Source organism: Panthera pardus, unplaced genomic scaffold, assembly GCF_024362965.1.
Source record: "Panthera pardus isolate Hobbes unplaced genomic scaffold, ASM2436296v1 HiC_scaffold_10, whole genome shotgun sequence".
Classification (NCBI taxonomy): Eukaryota; Metazoa; Chordata; class Mammalia; order Carnivora; family Felidae; genus Panthera; species Panthera pardus.
The window spans coordinates 21,077,481-21,094,235 of NW_026526655.1; the positions used below are offsets into that span (position 1 = coordinate 21,077,481).

At 39.5% G+C, this 16,755-nt stretch overlaps 1 protein-coding gene across 4 annotated transcripts in view; it reads right to left on the minus strand.

Annotated features, from left to right (window-relative positions):
* XRCC5 (X-ray repair cross complementing 5) overlaps window positions 1-16,755 on the minus strand; it is a 130,033-nt gene that overhangs the window by 53,998 nt on the left and 59,280 nt on the right. For all 4 annotated transcript variants that reach the window (XR_002079022.2, XM_053905056.1, XM_019446053.2 and 1 more), the window contains one exon: window positions 1,019-1,128. Coding sequence is in view for 3 of the 4 variants with exons in the window: in XM_053905056.1 (XP_053761031.1) it covers window positions 1,019-1,128 (110 nt within the window). In the remaining variant the exon portion in view is untranslated. The remainder of the gene's footprint in view (window positions 1-1,018; window positions 1,129-16,755) is intronic.

Here is a 16,755-nt window from a genome sequence, read left to right on the forward strand (position 1 = left end):
CCCTCACTTTAAAAAAACAATCTTTTATTTCTTAAGAAAGAAAGCCAGTGGCCTGGTACTTTCAAGGGTGCATAGTGACAACGGTGCTCAGAAGTGTTACTGGGTGCTCCGCATGCCTGGGGGCAGTGCCAGGAAAGCAATGTTTTCATCACCTTTTCCCACGTTACTAGACCCTCCTCCACCTGGGGCATCCTTAGTCTCATATGGACTCCACTTTGCCCTAATTTTGTCTTTTATCTGTAGGGCACTGGATCACCTACTCCTGAATCTTCTAATTTTAACAATTTTCTCATTTTCTTATCATTCTTTGTTAAGTACCTAAACAATTCAGGAATTAATCTGTTCACTCACTCAGCAAATATTTAATAAGCATCCATATAAGCACTAATATACACTGCAACTACATCTATTTTAAAAATACACTTTCTAATTTGAACTTGCTCACTCTTGCCTAGAGTTTCTGTATAAAAGCCTAGAAACAATTTGGAAAACTTTTACAATGGTTTTTCAAAATTCCTAATAAAACAAACAAAAAAAAACCCACACAAAAAGTGGGGTGTGCTGCTAAGTGAATTAACTTTCAGTGTTTTTCATTTTTCCTGGCATTCCAGATCCCTACTCCTGTCTTCATAAAATCCTTCTCAATAATCCTACCAATATATATTTTCCATCAGTTTCTTTAAAACAGTTAACTGGTCCTTTAATGAGTGGGCCACGAGAGGTTACAGTGGAAATTTCCCTGGTTCCCTAAATAGGAATCATGCAGCATGGACTTCACCGTAATAAAAAGCTAATTCTCAGGGACTAAGCATCGCATTCACCACACCCATCTTTGTGCCCCCTCAGAAATGACGGCCAGAGTAAAATGACTCAGTCATTTCTGCATCTCTTGGCAAACACTGCTATTCTTAGTGAGGACAGTTATTTCCAAAAGCCCGTGCTTGCTTGTGGGGCGCTGTGTCCCTTGTGATGGTGGCCAACTGTTTAGGAAGAGGAAGACAGGTGAGGACAGCATTACCTGAATGGCTTCTTCCCGGAACACTGTGATGCAGTCCATGCTCTTCATAAAATACGGTGTTTCATTAGTATCCAAAAACTGCTCGATCTGATTTATTAGCTGGCGACTTGCTAAAACATAAGACAATAAATTCATTTTCCTCATTTTGAGCAATGCTTGTTAGAGAGAGTGCCTGTAAGTACGTATTATGGCTCCAGGGCCTCATGGCCAGTATGCACAAAAGCTATTCTTCGAGAGAGGGTGGATGGGATGAGGGAGAGGGGATGCAGAATGCTGATTCTGAAAGTCTGTATTTCAAAGTCTGGGTAATACTTAATGATATCTGTCAAGAAATAAAATTTAATTACTAAAATGTTTAGAATTACAGCTAAATGTTCTTATGGTACAAACACTAAATTTTTTTTAATTGTTGTTGCTTTTTATCACCCCCCACCCCCGAATTTAGGGGCCATTTGGGCAGTTCCAAGCGGTCTTTCCTGGTATGTTCACAGAACCTAGACCCTCCAGTCCCTCCCCCAATTCCACCCACGATAAATGTCAAACAGTGCCAGACAGTGAAGAGTAATGAGCCAGGGACGCCTCGTCTTCTACCAACTGCAGGTCAAATTAGAAAAGATCAGCCCTCGTCTTAATTTAATAATATCCCTTTAGAATGAGAAATCCCTGCTATGTTATCTTCTGCCCTTAGCCGAACTTGAATATTCTCTCTGTTGCTCAGCACCCTACAAGCCATGAATACTTAATAAACAGTAACTGCAAGCAAACAAGTCATAAATTTTACAGAAAGAGGAAATACGTTAACAATGTTACCATTTGTCAGATAGGCTGCAACTTGAGGCTTTCTCACAAACATTTTTTAATATGAAAAAAAACCAGAGGAAAACAGAAACAAAGTCATCAGGGGATATAAGTCGCTGAGCAGACTCAAATGGCCTCTTATGACTGGTGGCTGGTGTAGAACAAACCAAGAGGTACACAGTGATGGCACAAAGGCTCACTCTCACTCGTGCCCTGAAACCACTCACCGGCGGGCTGGGCTGGCAATTTATGCTGAACGGTCAAGGTGCTCTGAGACTGCACGCTGCCACAATCACAGCCTCACAACTGTGAGGACTTTAATAAGAGTTGTGAACGGCTATGTACACAAACACTAATGAGAGCGTGCTTTCAAGGCTTGCCTATGAAGGCTTGCCTATGAAGGCTTGAGGTCACTAACTGAATTACAGTGACCAGAGCACTGCTCAATGTCCTATGAAAGACATGAAACTCAGTGCCATCAACGTATTTCCTAAGGGACCTACAGCATATGGAAAGGATTAAAAAAATGGACAAAGTGTTTCCTAATACAATAATTATGCAACAAGTGACAAATATTCCCAGTAACCATTTCACCTCTTCCACCAACTAGGAGATTATGATCTCTATTATAATAAAGTACTTAACAAACTTGAGGGATTAGAGAAACACTTCTCTGCAATTTCTGAAATCTTTACCAATGTATCCCACAGCAGTGGATTAATACCCAACAATTCAAAGGAGCAAAAGGATGTTTGGATGGGTCTTTTTGAACAAGGTAAATAATACAGCCCTGATTAATAGAGCAGAAAACCAACAAGCAGCTCAAAACAACACAAGTTATCTCCTTTTTCAGCCTGGAAAGGCAAAGTAACAGAAGTGTTTGATAGTCCCTATACCATTTACAGCAGTCTGCTTGCTCTGATAAAAATGACATAAAGTTCACTCAGAGTTACGTATCTAGGCACAAGTAAGAGCCTTCATAGGCCAGAGGTAGTAATCCTCAGAGACTCAATGTCTCTCATTTCTTCTGAAATGAGGAACAGGGGCCTTAGCGAGCTATGATGTAAATGTTTCTCTGCCTGATGTAGGAATTATTTTAATTTAACCTAATGTATATTTACTGTATAAGTGTTATAGGTAAGACTCTAGAGTGTGTTCTGTGGAAGACACAATCAAATTGAAGATAAAGTCCTTGCCTTTGAGGACTCTACAGTCTAATGGGGACACAACACATATATAAAAATAATAATAGGAGGTAAATGTGAAGAGGACTATGACTGGTATGGAAATATATCAGCTGATGTGAATTTTTTAAAATCTTTGGTGACTGATTAAAAGAAACTTTCCTGAAGTGAGATGGCTTTTTTGCTGGGCAATGAAAAGCAGAATTTGGCCATGATACAGCAGAAAACAGAATGAACCCAAGTATGAAGAGAGGTGGGAAAGCATAGGGTATGTCTGAAGAGAAGGAAATGGTCCAACACATGGAGTCCAGACAGGAAGAGGGGAAGAAAAAGGAGGAAGAATCAGCTAGGGGAAGGTTGGAGGGTAGGTGGTCCAAGACAAAAGTACATGTGAGGGTCCTGAGGCAGGACAGTGCTTGGCTCTGTAACAAGTGTAGGGGAGAAGAGTTCAAGACCAAGCCTTTAAGGGGCTGCAACATTTAGAGCTCGGAGAGAGGAAAGGGAGCTGACAGAGGAGGCTAAGGAGTGGTGAGGGAGACAGTGAAAACCAGGAGGGTACAGTGTCACAGATGCTAAGAGATTAAAGAGGAGAGCTGTCTGCCATGTCCAAACTTATTCTATAAAGACTGCAAGAAAAAGAGTATAAAAAGCACAAGGGATTAGGTACTGAAGCTTAGGGAGTCCTTAAACCCGGGAGTCCATGTATCAACTAAATATGGACTGAACTGCTTTGCAAAAAACACAGCTTCTTGACCCATTTTATCTTGACATAAGATGGAACACGCATACACAGAGTTGCCATCTTATAGAAAAAAGTATTCAAGAGACTGAAATAAAGCAAAAGCAAAAGCCAACAATCCATTTGCAGTAACGATACAGGAAAGAAGGGATATAAAGAAAAGGAAGTAGGAGTCTCAATACCTAGTTTCTATTTAAGAATGAAGTTCTTAATGTATTTGTGGGCCTATTTGGACTGAGTTTTCTTATTTACATGTTAGACTGTTCTGCCTTTTCCTCCAGGAACTTCAGGAACACAGGGAGATAAACATATCCAAACTTGCAATAAATCCAGTGAATACAAAGAATCAGATTTTGCCCTTCTAGGCATCATCAGTTCCATGGCCTGTGCATCTGGCCCATGATTACGAGTTCTTTCCTTCTATGCAGACCATTTTGTGGTTCACTGACTATAATGAACCATTTAACACCAGCAAATAGCTGTGCTGGATGATGCTTTAACATACTGAGTATGAGAACAGGATGGGGACATCATTGGACAAGAGATTCACTCCCCTTCCAAAGTTTGGTGGCACTTCACATTTTCCTACCATTTTTAATAGAATGCAGAAATGGCTGACAAAAATAATTCTATTTTGGCTAGATGATGCTTTTGAAGTTCCTGTGCTCCCCACACCACATAAGGAAAATGTGGATCATCAGGGTGCTCCTCTCTGCTTTTACATCAATTACAGGGTATGGAATGGCCTGTCAGTCTTCATACTCAGGAAATCAGAGCCCCAATTTAATTCACCAAAATGCTTTCCAGAATTAGTCAGAGGCTCAATAATACTCATTAGTAGCCAATATAAAGGATGGCCATTGAAAGGGCCATCCATCTTAGGCAAAGGTCGTCATTTATTTCAAGGAGTACTCAAAATCAAAATGTTCTAGATTCTGAGGTTTAAACATGGGCGTTATATATTAAGCCAGCATCTTACATAAGTACAGACTGATGATCCACAAAATTAGTCTCAATAATACTTCACTGTTATATTAAAAATGCAATCCAGATACAAAAGTGTTACATATGGGGGAAAAAAACCAGTTTTGTTTTTGTTTGTTTTTTTTAATCTGAAACGTATGTTCTCCTTCTCCAGAGAAAATATTCAACATGACCCCAAATCCCCGAAATTGAATCACCTCCCTTCTTAATGTACAGTCACATGGGCCCAAATACTCAGGGCCATGTGCTTGTCAGCCCCTGACTTGACATCTGCTTACTACCTCTGTTCTCTATAAAGATGTTTCCCACAGAGTGAAAGAAAGTCATTTATTGTGGGTTTTTTCCCCTTCACCGGACAGAGCTAAAAAAGCAGTAGAATCACTCATCTATCACACATTATATATAAAGGACTGTAAAACCATCTCAAATGATTTTGCTCAACCTAGGCATCATTCAGGATGTTTCTCAATTCAATCCTTACTATCTCAATGCCTCATGTGAATTTTACTTATTGAAGGGTTGCACATTTTACAGAAGTCGGCAGTTAATTTATTTTTAAATGCTGAGAACAGATTTACACAGTCAATGACAGTGGCATCTTTATAAAACAAATTTAAAAAGTAATACAAATTAAGCACTTAAATAAGTATATGATCAGGTCAGTAATTAAGAGAATAAAAGAATGATATCTATCAGCAAATAAAACTCCAAGCAAGTAGTCCAGTCTGTTGCCAATTAAACCCACACATAAATACGATCACCATTTTAAGCCAGAAACTTGCAAGAAACATTTGCCTGATAAGAAAGAGTCTGTGTTTTAATATAGGCAACTGAAACTGAAACAGACTACCAACAGGCTTCCTTTTGTCTCTTTACTATAGGATACAAATTGGTCATTGTGGGTAGAGTCTATGTGTCTGTCAGGATCCAACCAGAAGAAGAGACATCACTGGATACTTCACAAAGGAAATTTAAGGCCGGCAACTGTTACACAGGTGACCAGAAGCTGTAAAGCCAGCTGCGAATGGTGCTGTAACCCAGAAATCAGTAACAGCAAGGAGCCCTTAGCACCCGTGGTAGTGCTGGGTGGCAGGAAGAAAAGAGAAGACAGGGGTATAACAAGTAACTCTCAGGAGCCTGTCCTATGGGAGGTGAAGCCAAGGACTGGCCATGCTGCCCAACACAGGGCAGGTTTCTCCCTCCCGCCTTGCTTCCCACCAATTTCCCACCAGGGTCTCCTATTGGCTGAACCCTGTAGGAAGTCAGTAGACATGGAAGCTGGGAAAGGCAACCTGTGAGGGGCTGGCTCTGTCCCCCCAACTCCCAGATCTTGTGCGCACAGGGGAAGGATGAGGAGCGGGTCTAGGGGCCATCCGACACAGGGTTACTATGAACCCATAGAGGAGGATGCCCCAATTATGCACTGGATGTTTCCTGGAGACACAAAATTAATACAGTATTCTTTAAATAATAAAGGAAGGTAAAACGTACAGGCTTTTTTTCTTTCCTTCTTTCTAGTGAGAGAGGATACAATGAAATTCAATTGAAAGTTATTGAAAAAGTTCCTAAGTATATTTAAAGCTTTTCCCAATCCATCCATATATATATATATATATATATATATACACACACACATATATATATATATATGTGTGTGTGTATATATATATGTATATGTGTATATATACATATAAAGCATATTTCTACAAAAAATTATACACACACACACAAAAACAGATTTTCACTTCTACTTGAAACATCTTTAGAGCTACATACATTTCCTTGTACTTCAGGTTTAACACGGTGAAACACAGCAAAAAGCTCCACAGAGCTGTGTGGCCCGTGACGACAAACCAGAGGAACTGATAGTGACAAACCCTCTCTTGTCTCTGTCCTTTCACAGAAGTCAAAGGCACTTCTGAAAAGTACAAAAAAAGGAATCCTAAACATTTTTCCTCTAAATGACAAAAGATACGCTGATTTATTTCTTAAATGTCCTTTCTGCCTTTATTTCTAAAAGAGATTGGATCTAAGACCCCAGGCAGAATTTGCTCTGAATGTTTATGCTCCTTGGCTTGTTAGGTCTGGCATTCCTGTTTTTAGTTTTGTGGTCTTTCTTTTTTTCTGAGAGAGAAAGAGAGAGAGAGGTATAGAGACAAAGAGGGAGAGAATCTCAAACAGGTTCCCTGCTCAGCATAGAGCCCAACACGGGGCTCGATCCCACGACACTGGGATCATGACCATCGTTGATCTCACAATCCCAGGATCGTGACTGGAGTTGAAATCAAGAGTTGGACACTCAACTGACTGAGCCACGCCGGTGTTCTAATGAAGTATTTTTGGTGGGGAGAATGAAATCACTGAGTGGCAACAAAAGAAACTGAAAACTAGGAAAAAAGTATAAGCTTTATGAACCTGAAAATGACTTTCAAATGTCTTATTTTTTTTTTAATGTTCATTTATTTTTGAGGGGGGGAGGGGCAGAGAGAGAGAGAGAGAGAGAGAGAGAGAGAGAGAGAGAGAGAGAGAATCTCAAGCAGGCTCTGTGCTGAACAGCACCAGTTGGACTCAGGGCTCAGTCCCATGAACCGTGAGATCATAACCTGAGCCGAAATGAAGAGTCAGATGCTTAACTGACTGAGCCACCCAGGCGCCTCTCAAAGGTCTTATTTTTAAGCAGCTAGGCTGTGGAGTAGACACAGCTCTGTACTGCTCTTTGCCTCCTCCCTGTCCTTCCCCATGTTAGAAACTGTTCTACCAGACTGTTGGCCCCAGCATTCCTCACGGAGCAGGCAGAAGAAGTTGCCTGCCTCCCTTTTAAGAGCAGAAACAGTCGGTGGACCCGACACAGAGACCACGACAGCCACAGTATTACGCATGACCAGTGGCACAAGAAATTGAATGAAGGTATATAAAATGCTGACCACCTCCACTGTATAGATACAGCCTTGGCGGATTTTTTTATTATTACTATTTTCTTACCAATAACTAAAAAACTCAATTAAAACCTCACCATTTAAGCTCTGCAAGTTCAGTCACAGCCCATTTTTTCATGCTTAACGATTTTCTCATTAAATGCAGTAATTTCTTACAAATTGCACTAATAAAAGTAATTCCTGCTGGGTTCCCTCCCCCTTTTAAATGCTGGCTTTTCATTGATGTGTTAAATTAAAACCCCAGGCACAAGGAGCAGAGTAAATGCAAAGTCTGTATTGTCAAGAATCCATTCCTGTAGACTAGGAGATCTCTCTCATTTTATTTTTGTTTTTATTTGAGCTAACTCTGAGTCCTACTTTATAGCCACAGGAAGACTAACACTGAAGGCCTCTTGGTCTTACTTAGTTCCCTCTAGAAAAAAGGTGCTGGTGTGAGCTAATGAGAAACTAGAAAGTGGTTCCAGCAAACCCACTGGTGGTAAGCTCCCTTTATGTAAGAGAACATTATGACACATCTTTTTCATTCTGGATGAATAATATTTCTCATCTTAAATAACTTGGGTGTAAGAGCAGGTCTATGTCCAAGTCAGCTGCAAAATTTTTAAGTTTCCTGGTCAAAAGGGAGGGGTTCCATAGCATTCTATGGTCTTTTTATTTTTTATTAACAACATTCAACTTAACCATTAAAGACTCACTGAACATATCCCACGAAACCTGAAGATTGTCAATTAATATTCACAAGTTTACAGGGCATAGAGAAGTTTGATGAAGACCAAAGAATGCCCACTTTTTAGCGTAACTCATTTCACCAACTCCAGAATGGAGCGCACTTAGAGTCCAAAACTGGGACATGATGCTAACATAGGAAAAAAGCTCATGGAAGACCTTTGCATCGACCTTTGCAGGAAGTGATGTCTTTGGCTCCCTTATGAAACATATAGGCCATATGCTTGGAAGTGCGTGTTAGGGTGGGGCTAGGAAGTGGAGAAGGCAGAGAAAGAGGGTCTCCACAACTTTCCAAAGTTCTAGAACTCTAAAACTTGGTGATGCTGACTAAAATAAAAGGGATACAGAAGAACTGATAACCTTACCATGTAGACTTGATCCCACTCCAGATGGGCAGTAGGAGGGAGGCAGAATGCAAGATGATGGTGTTTGGTACCATAGCAATTTCACAGTATCTGTCTAGCTTCATACCAGAGTGGATGTCATGACCCTAATGCAGGAAATAAGTGGAAGGAACCAAGTAGCCATAGTAACAGTGCAGCCGAGAGGAAACACTCTGGAACAGGAGACCAATCTGGCAATGGGATCCAATTAAAAGTTGGTAATTGAATGGAACTGAAATTCATGTATCAGTTGAAGAGATACAGTGAGTGGTGAGTCAGACTCCTCAGAAAGGAGAGAAGCAGGCAGTCTGCTTGAATGTGCTTTTGTGGACAATGGAGGGGGATGGCCCACAACGTTTTACGATGCCTCAAGAATTTGAGTCACTCTTAAAAGGACACACCGAGGACCAGAAATTTTAAAACAATGGTATTTCATGTGATATATCCTCCTAAAAACTGATAAATGATGATGCCCTGTGTTTATATGCTATCTTTTCTTAAGGGCCACTTAGATCCTTTTTTTTTTTTTTCATTTTTCCCCCCTCTCTTTCTGATTTTGTGAAGAAAGCTGTATAATGTTCCACAGCTGAAAATACACAGATACTATTTTTCTCTACTTCTTTGATGGGGCTAAGATTTATGAATTGGTCCAAAGAACTTTGAGAATTACTTATGCTGTAATTCAAAAACTCCAAATTGTTATTATTCCCAAGCACTGCTTCATTAAAGTCAACAACGGAAACAAAAATATTACTTAGTCGGCAGCACTTAGAGAACATAAAAACAGAGGGAGGTTATCTGTTCCACTGACAGTAGACCAACAGCGGCACCTTTGATGTGTCATACTGTAATGAAACTATTCCTGGGTGCAGGTATCCCGGGATATATTGGCTCTTAAATCAGGAGCATCTCTTAAGAGTGGGATTTGGGGGTGACAAAAAAGAATGGACATTCTTTGTGGAAGGGGTATCATGAGCAAATATACAGAGGCAGGAAAACCAGTATCACAAGCATATTAACAGGAATACTGTTTGGTTTGAGAACAGAGTTTGCAGAGGGGACCTACAGAAGACTGGTCTGGGATGGCAGAGTGGAACCAGGTTGTGGGCAGCCTTGAGATGGGGGACTACTTTTAACGACATGAGGAATGATTAAAAAGGGCTGACACTTAATCAAATCTTGTGCTTTCATAAGAAGCTAAATCTGGGGCTGCCTGGCTGGCTCAGTCAGTGGAGCGCGTGACTCTTGATCTCAGGGTTTAAGTTTGAACTCCACGTTGGATGTAGAGATTACTTAAAAATAAATTAATATAGGATGCTATAACTGTCCAATGGTGAAGTAATGAAAGCCTGAATTATGACAGTGGTAGTTAGGATGGAAAGGAGAGACAGATCCAGAAAATAATTAGAAATTAGAAGAGAATTAGAAATGGGTACAAAGTGGTCAGAAATGCTCATCAACAGTAAACTCAAGAGGCAAAATAACAGCATCAGAAAACCCTCATTTCTGGGGAAGTCCTATTAGCACCCACAGCACCAGGATGCACTTAGGTCGCTGCATCACCTGAGATGCCTTGCTTTGGGCTCTCTCCTGTCCGGCCTTTTCTGGCTCAGGTTATGCCAAACTAGTCTATGAATTCTTCCTCAAATCGGTCACCCACCTGCATCTGTACCCACACCGTGCCTTGTGTCCTATTGCCTTGGATGAACTATTTGTGCATCAAAGTGACCCCTTCCACCTGTGCCACACCCCTCCCCCACTCAGGGAACTCATCCAGTCTCATGACTTCAGAGAACATCTCTAGTGACTTCTGCAGATTCAGGTTTACAACCCAGGCCTCTTTTCCGAAGTCCACACTCCACACCTGCATAAGCAACTTAGCATGTATTTCCCCTCTCAATAAACTGCAATTTCTTCCAGGTGCTCGGGCCAAAAGCCTGGGAGTCATCCTCGACTTGCTTCCTTCTCTCACATCCTATACTTAAACGGTCAGTAAAACCCACCAATTCTACTTTTAGAGCCTATCAGGAATTGAACTTCTTACTCCTTCTCAGTCTCAGCACTACGGCAACCTTCCACCTCCTCTGCCTACCTCCACCTTGCCGGTCTCAGCATGGCCCGGGCACTTTTAAAACAAGTCAATCAGATCCACCTCTACCTAGAACTCCTCAGTGGTTTCCTACCTCACTCAGAGTAAAAACAAAAGGTCTAGGAGGCCCTATGTGACATGTACCCCAGCGACCCCCTGATCTCATCTCCTATTTCTTCCAGCCACGCTGGCCTCCCTGGTGCTCCTAGATGAAGCCAAACAGGCTCCTACTCCCGGGGAAAGTACTGCTGCCTTGGTCTACAAAGTTCTCCTGAGAAATACCCAGCAGGCTCTGTCCTCACCTTTCTCAATTCTCTGTTCAAATGACACCCCAAAAGTGACCCGTTCTTGTTTTCTACATAAAGTCACAAGCCCATCTCACCGCAGCACTCACTATCCCACGATTCCATTTTGATTTTTTTCTATAGTGCTGTCATGAGTTGAATACCATTCTCTGAAAATCCATGTCCTTTCTGAAAGCTCAGAATATGACCTTATTTGGAAACAGGGTCCTTGTAGATGTAATCAAATTAGGATGAGGTCATAAGGATGGGTCCTAATCCAGTATGACTGATGCCCTTATAAGAAGAGGGAAATGTGGACACACATAGTGAGAGAGCTCCGTGTGAAGAGGAGGAGGCAGAGACCGGAGTGGCCCATCTACAAGCCCAGGACCACGAAGAACTGCCAGCTGTCCCATGAGGTAGGAGAGGGGCATGGAACAGATTCCCCTCAGAGCCCTCAGATGGAACCAACCTTCCCTTCCCGGCACCTCCACTTTGGATATCCAGCCTCCAGAATTATGAGAAAATAAACTTCTGTAGTTTTAAGCCAGCCAGTATGCGGTGCTTTGTCACAGAGCCCTTGGAAAGTAACACAAGTGCTTATCACCACTTGACGTGTATTTGTTTCCAGTCTGTGTTACGCCACAATGATTAGTGCACAGTGGGCCACCGGCCATTTGCTACATGGATGAACAAATGGCCTCAGCCTCACTGGTTTACTCCTCTAAATCCTCTAAAGAATAAAGATGTCTTCTTGTGTTCCTTTTTTTATTATTTTTTTTAATGTTTATTTACTTATTTTTGAGAGACAGATCGGGAGGGGCAGACAGAGAGGGAGACAGAGAATCCCAAGCAGGCTCCACACTGTCAGCGCAGAGCCCGATGCAGAGCTCCACAAACCGTGAGATTGTGACCTGAGTGGAAATCAAGAGTCGAGTGCTTAACCGACTGAGCCACCCAGGTGCCCCTTCTTGCATTCCTTCAATTTAAACCCACACACCGCATTTTTAGAACCAGTTATCACTAAGAGGAATGGACAGGCTAGAACTTTTTTTATCACCACCCTTCACTTTAATTTTAGAGACAAAAATGACTAAAATAAAGCTCTATGGAGAGGAGAAATACACAAAGAGCAACAGGCTAAGAGATGCGTGCAGGTGCGGGTGGAGAAGAGACCATTTCCCACACTGCCCTGACCATATGCATGCAGGCATCTCTGTTGTCGTCACTTACTATGACTTAACACCATCCCATTTTGCTGTGAGCTCTTTTTTTCTCCTCTTAGATCATGCTGCTTGATCTCACTAGGAATGGGCGGGGGGGGTGGTGGTGTTCTCCAAAATGTACTATCTATGACTATAACCCCAATTTACCATACCCTAAAATATTAACCATCTTGACTACAACATTAACAGGGATTAGCACGGTTACTCCTTTGAGGAGAGAGTGACAAAGTAAGACAGACGTGGGTTTGGAGAGAGATTGGAAGAGAGGGGGGAAGATGGAGGAGACTTTCTTAACTTTATGTACTACTACATTACGATTTAATTTTTTCCAATTGAGCATGTACTTATTTTTTAATGAGGAGACAACTAGGGAGCAATAAACAATTGGTCCTGTTTCTAGTGGGTCCTAAATGCATAGACATTTTTCATAGATTGGCATTTGCTGATAGTGAAACTCAGAATACTATTTCACAATCTCTTTCTTTTTTATTTTTTACAGCATCTTCTTTCTGTTTATATTCATGTACTTAGAAGGTTGTATAATAAAGGGCCTTCAAATTATTTAATTTTACCTACTGTACTCAGGAAAGACTAACCAGATTTGCTGGAGGCAATTCTTCTTTTTATTTTATTTTATTTTATTTTATTTTATTTTATTTTATTTTATTTGAGAGAGAGAGAGAGAGAGAGCACGTGCACACACGAGCAGGGAAGAGGGGCAGAGGGAGAAAGAGAGGGAATCTCAAGCAGGCTCTATGCTCAGTGTGGCACCCAACGTGGGGCTCAATCCCATGACCCTGGGATCATAATCTGAGCCAAAATCAAGAGTCAGACACTCAGCTCAGCTGACTGAGCCACCTAAGCCCCCATGCTGCAGGCAAATCTTACCTTTGGTGTGTATATTCAACCCTCCCTATCATCCCATACATTTAAAATTTCAATGTATAAGTCTTGTTGACTTCATTATAGTCCATCTACGAGTTATTAGAAATGGAGATAATGAGGAGATAATCCAACCTCAGTTATTCCATATATTTTATTCTCAATGTATGAAATGAATAAAGAATCAAACAAAATAAACCCATGTTTGAGAAAATGGCACCAAAAAGAAACAAATGACAGGAGGAAATAATGAACCTATAAACCTTCCAAATCTATAAATGCTGACCTAATACTTACATACTATATATACTTATATACTATAGTACCTCTTGTCACTAAAATGTAAATTGGCTTTCATTACTTAGAACTAATCGTTCCTGTGTTCTAACAAGTTCTTCAATCTACAAAATTCTTCCTGTACTAAGTCGGTCATTACTAAAGTAAATGAATTCCTTTCATGAAGCAGAGGGTTATGAAACACAAACATAATCTTGTGATACCTGTATCTAAGCTTATTTTTTAAAAAAACTCCAATACCTGAAGACCTTTATTTAAAATAGTATTACTTGAATTGACAAGTTTTCTTCACTGGTACTCTGCAGAGATTCGCTTGGGCCTCCAGATTTTTGTTTAGCTAGGTGAGGCAAAAATTATGAAGGTCTCACTAGTCCACAAAATCTCAAGGGAAATAACTTCCAATACTCAGAACATCATGGAGAACAACTAGACAGAAAATCAACAAGGATATAGATTTGAACAAACTATCATCCAAACTAACCTACCTGACATTTACAGAACCCTTGACCTAACAACAACAGAATGTACATTAAAGGGCATACGGAACACGTGTCAGAACAGACTATAGTGTAAGCCACGAAACAAGTCTCAATAAATTTAAAGGGGTTGAAACCATTCAAAATATGTTCTACAATGGAATTAAGATAAAGATCAACAACAGAAGAAATTTGGGAGTCTCCAATGTCTGCAAATTAGACACTCTTCTAAATAATCCAAGGGTCTAAGAGGTAATCACAAAAGAAATTAGAAAGCATGTGAACTGAATGAAAATAAAAACAATACATTACAATTTAAGGTGTGCAGCTAAACAACCTGCTGAAGGAAATGCACAGCTTTCAATACCTATGTTAGAGAAGGAATGAGCTTTCAAATCAAAATTCTAAGCTTTTAAGAAACCAGAAAAAGGAGACCAAATTAAATCCAAAGTGAGCAAAAGGAAGGTAATAATAAAGACCATGAAAGAGCAAAAAAAAAAAAAAAAAAAAGAAAAAAAATCAATGAAATAAAAAAATAATGGAAAAAATCAATAAAAGCACAAGTTACGGTCTTCTATAAAAGATAAGTGAAACTCATAAATCTTTACTTAGACTGACCAAGAAAAAGAGAAGATACAAGATACCAAAATCAAGAATTAAGGAGCAGACATTACTATCAACCCACAGAACTTAAGAGAAAAATAATATGAATAATGTTAGACCAATAAATTAAACAATTTAGATGAAATTGACAAATTCTTATAAGGACACAAATTACTACATCAAACTCAAGCAGAAATGGAAAATCTGATTGAGCCTATAATATGTAAAATAATGCAGTGTTAGAAAGCTTGCCACAAAGAACCCTGGCCTAGGAGGTTTCACTGGCAAATTCTATCAAATGCTTAAAAAAGAAATAAGTACTAATCTTGACAGGGAAGAAAGAATACTTCTCAACTCATTCTATCAGGCCTGTACTTCCCTGATATCAAAGCCAAAGACATCACAAGAAAGGAAAACTATAGAAAAGTATCCCTTATGGGCATATAAATAAAAATCCTAACAAAGTATCAGCGAAATGACTTCAGAAACACACAGAAGAATTATATACCATGACTGATTGGAATTTATCCCTGCAGGCGAGCCTGGTTTAACAACAGAAAATCAATGGGGCACCTGGGTGGCTCAGTTAGTTACACGTCTGACTTTGGCTCAGGTCATGATCTTACAGTTCGTGGGTTCGAGCCCCACATCAGGCTCTGTGCAGACAGCTCGGAAGCTGAGCCTGAAGCCTGTTTTGGATTCTGTGTCTCCCTCTCTCTTTCTGTCCCTCCCTCATTTGCACTCTGTCTCTCTCTCTCTCCCTGTCTCTTAAAAATAAATAAACATTAAAAAAATTATTAAAAAAACACTGAAAATCAACTAATACTAATATAGCATATTAAGTAAAGAATCAAACCCATAGAATCATTTCTACATAGAAAATGCATGTGTCAAAAGTCAACATCCATTCATCATAAAAACTCTCAACCAACTAGGAATGAGAAAAGACTTCTTCAAGTTGATAAAAGGAATCAGAAAAATCAGAACATCATACTAAGAAGACTTAAAGCTTTCCTCTTGACTTTAAGAACAAGGCTATTCACTTGCATCATTCTATTTTAACATTGTACTGCATGTTCTAGCTAGTAAAATCAAGAAAAAGAAACTTAAGGCCTACAAATCAGAAAAGAAGAAATAAAACTGCCTGTATTTGCAGACAACATCATCCTGCATGCAGAAAATCCAGAGTATATAAAAACAACTATTAGAAATTTAATAAGGTTGCAGGATATAAGATCAATATACAAAATCATTATCTCTTTATACTGGCAACAAACAAGCCAAAAAATAACTAAAAAAAAAAAAAAATCCATTCACAATTAGCGTTGACAAGAATTAAATACTTGCAAAAATTTAACAAAAGAAGTACAGGACTTGAACACTAAAAACTATAAAACACTATGGAGAGAAAGTAAGACCTAAATAAATGGAAAAATATCCTATGTTCATGGATTTAAAAAAAATCAATATTGTTAAGATGGAAATCCTCCCTTAATTATTCTATATACTCAATGCAATCCCTGTCAACATCCCAGCAGGCTTTTTCCAGAAAATTGAAAAGCTGATTCTAAAATTTATATGGAAATGCAAAGGACCTAGATTAGTCAAAACTATTTTACAAAAAAACAAAATTAAAAGACATAGTATTTCAAAACTTACTATAAGAGTAACAATGTATCGATGAAGGACAGACAAGAATTGAGGAGTATAGAAATAAACTCTCACATGTATGGTCAGTTGCTTTTCAACAAGGTGCCAAGGCACCTGGATGGGGAAAGAATAGTCTTCCAAATAAATGGTGCTGGGATAATTGGTTACCCTATGAAAAACAATCAATCTAGATACTCACCTCATAACCATTTACAAAAATCAACTCAAAACAGATTATAGACCTAAAGCTTTCAGAAGAAAAATTTTGTGATTTGGCTAGGCAAAGATTTCTTATGTAAGACTGCGAAAGGATAGTTCCTAAAAGAAAAAAAAATGATATATTAGAAAATCGAAATTAAAAATTTTACACTTCGAACAACACCATTAAAAAGATAAACCAGACTGTAGAAAATATTTGCAAATCACTATCTGATAAACATATACAGAATTCTTTACATCTTGATAAGCTAACTGAATTAA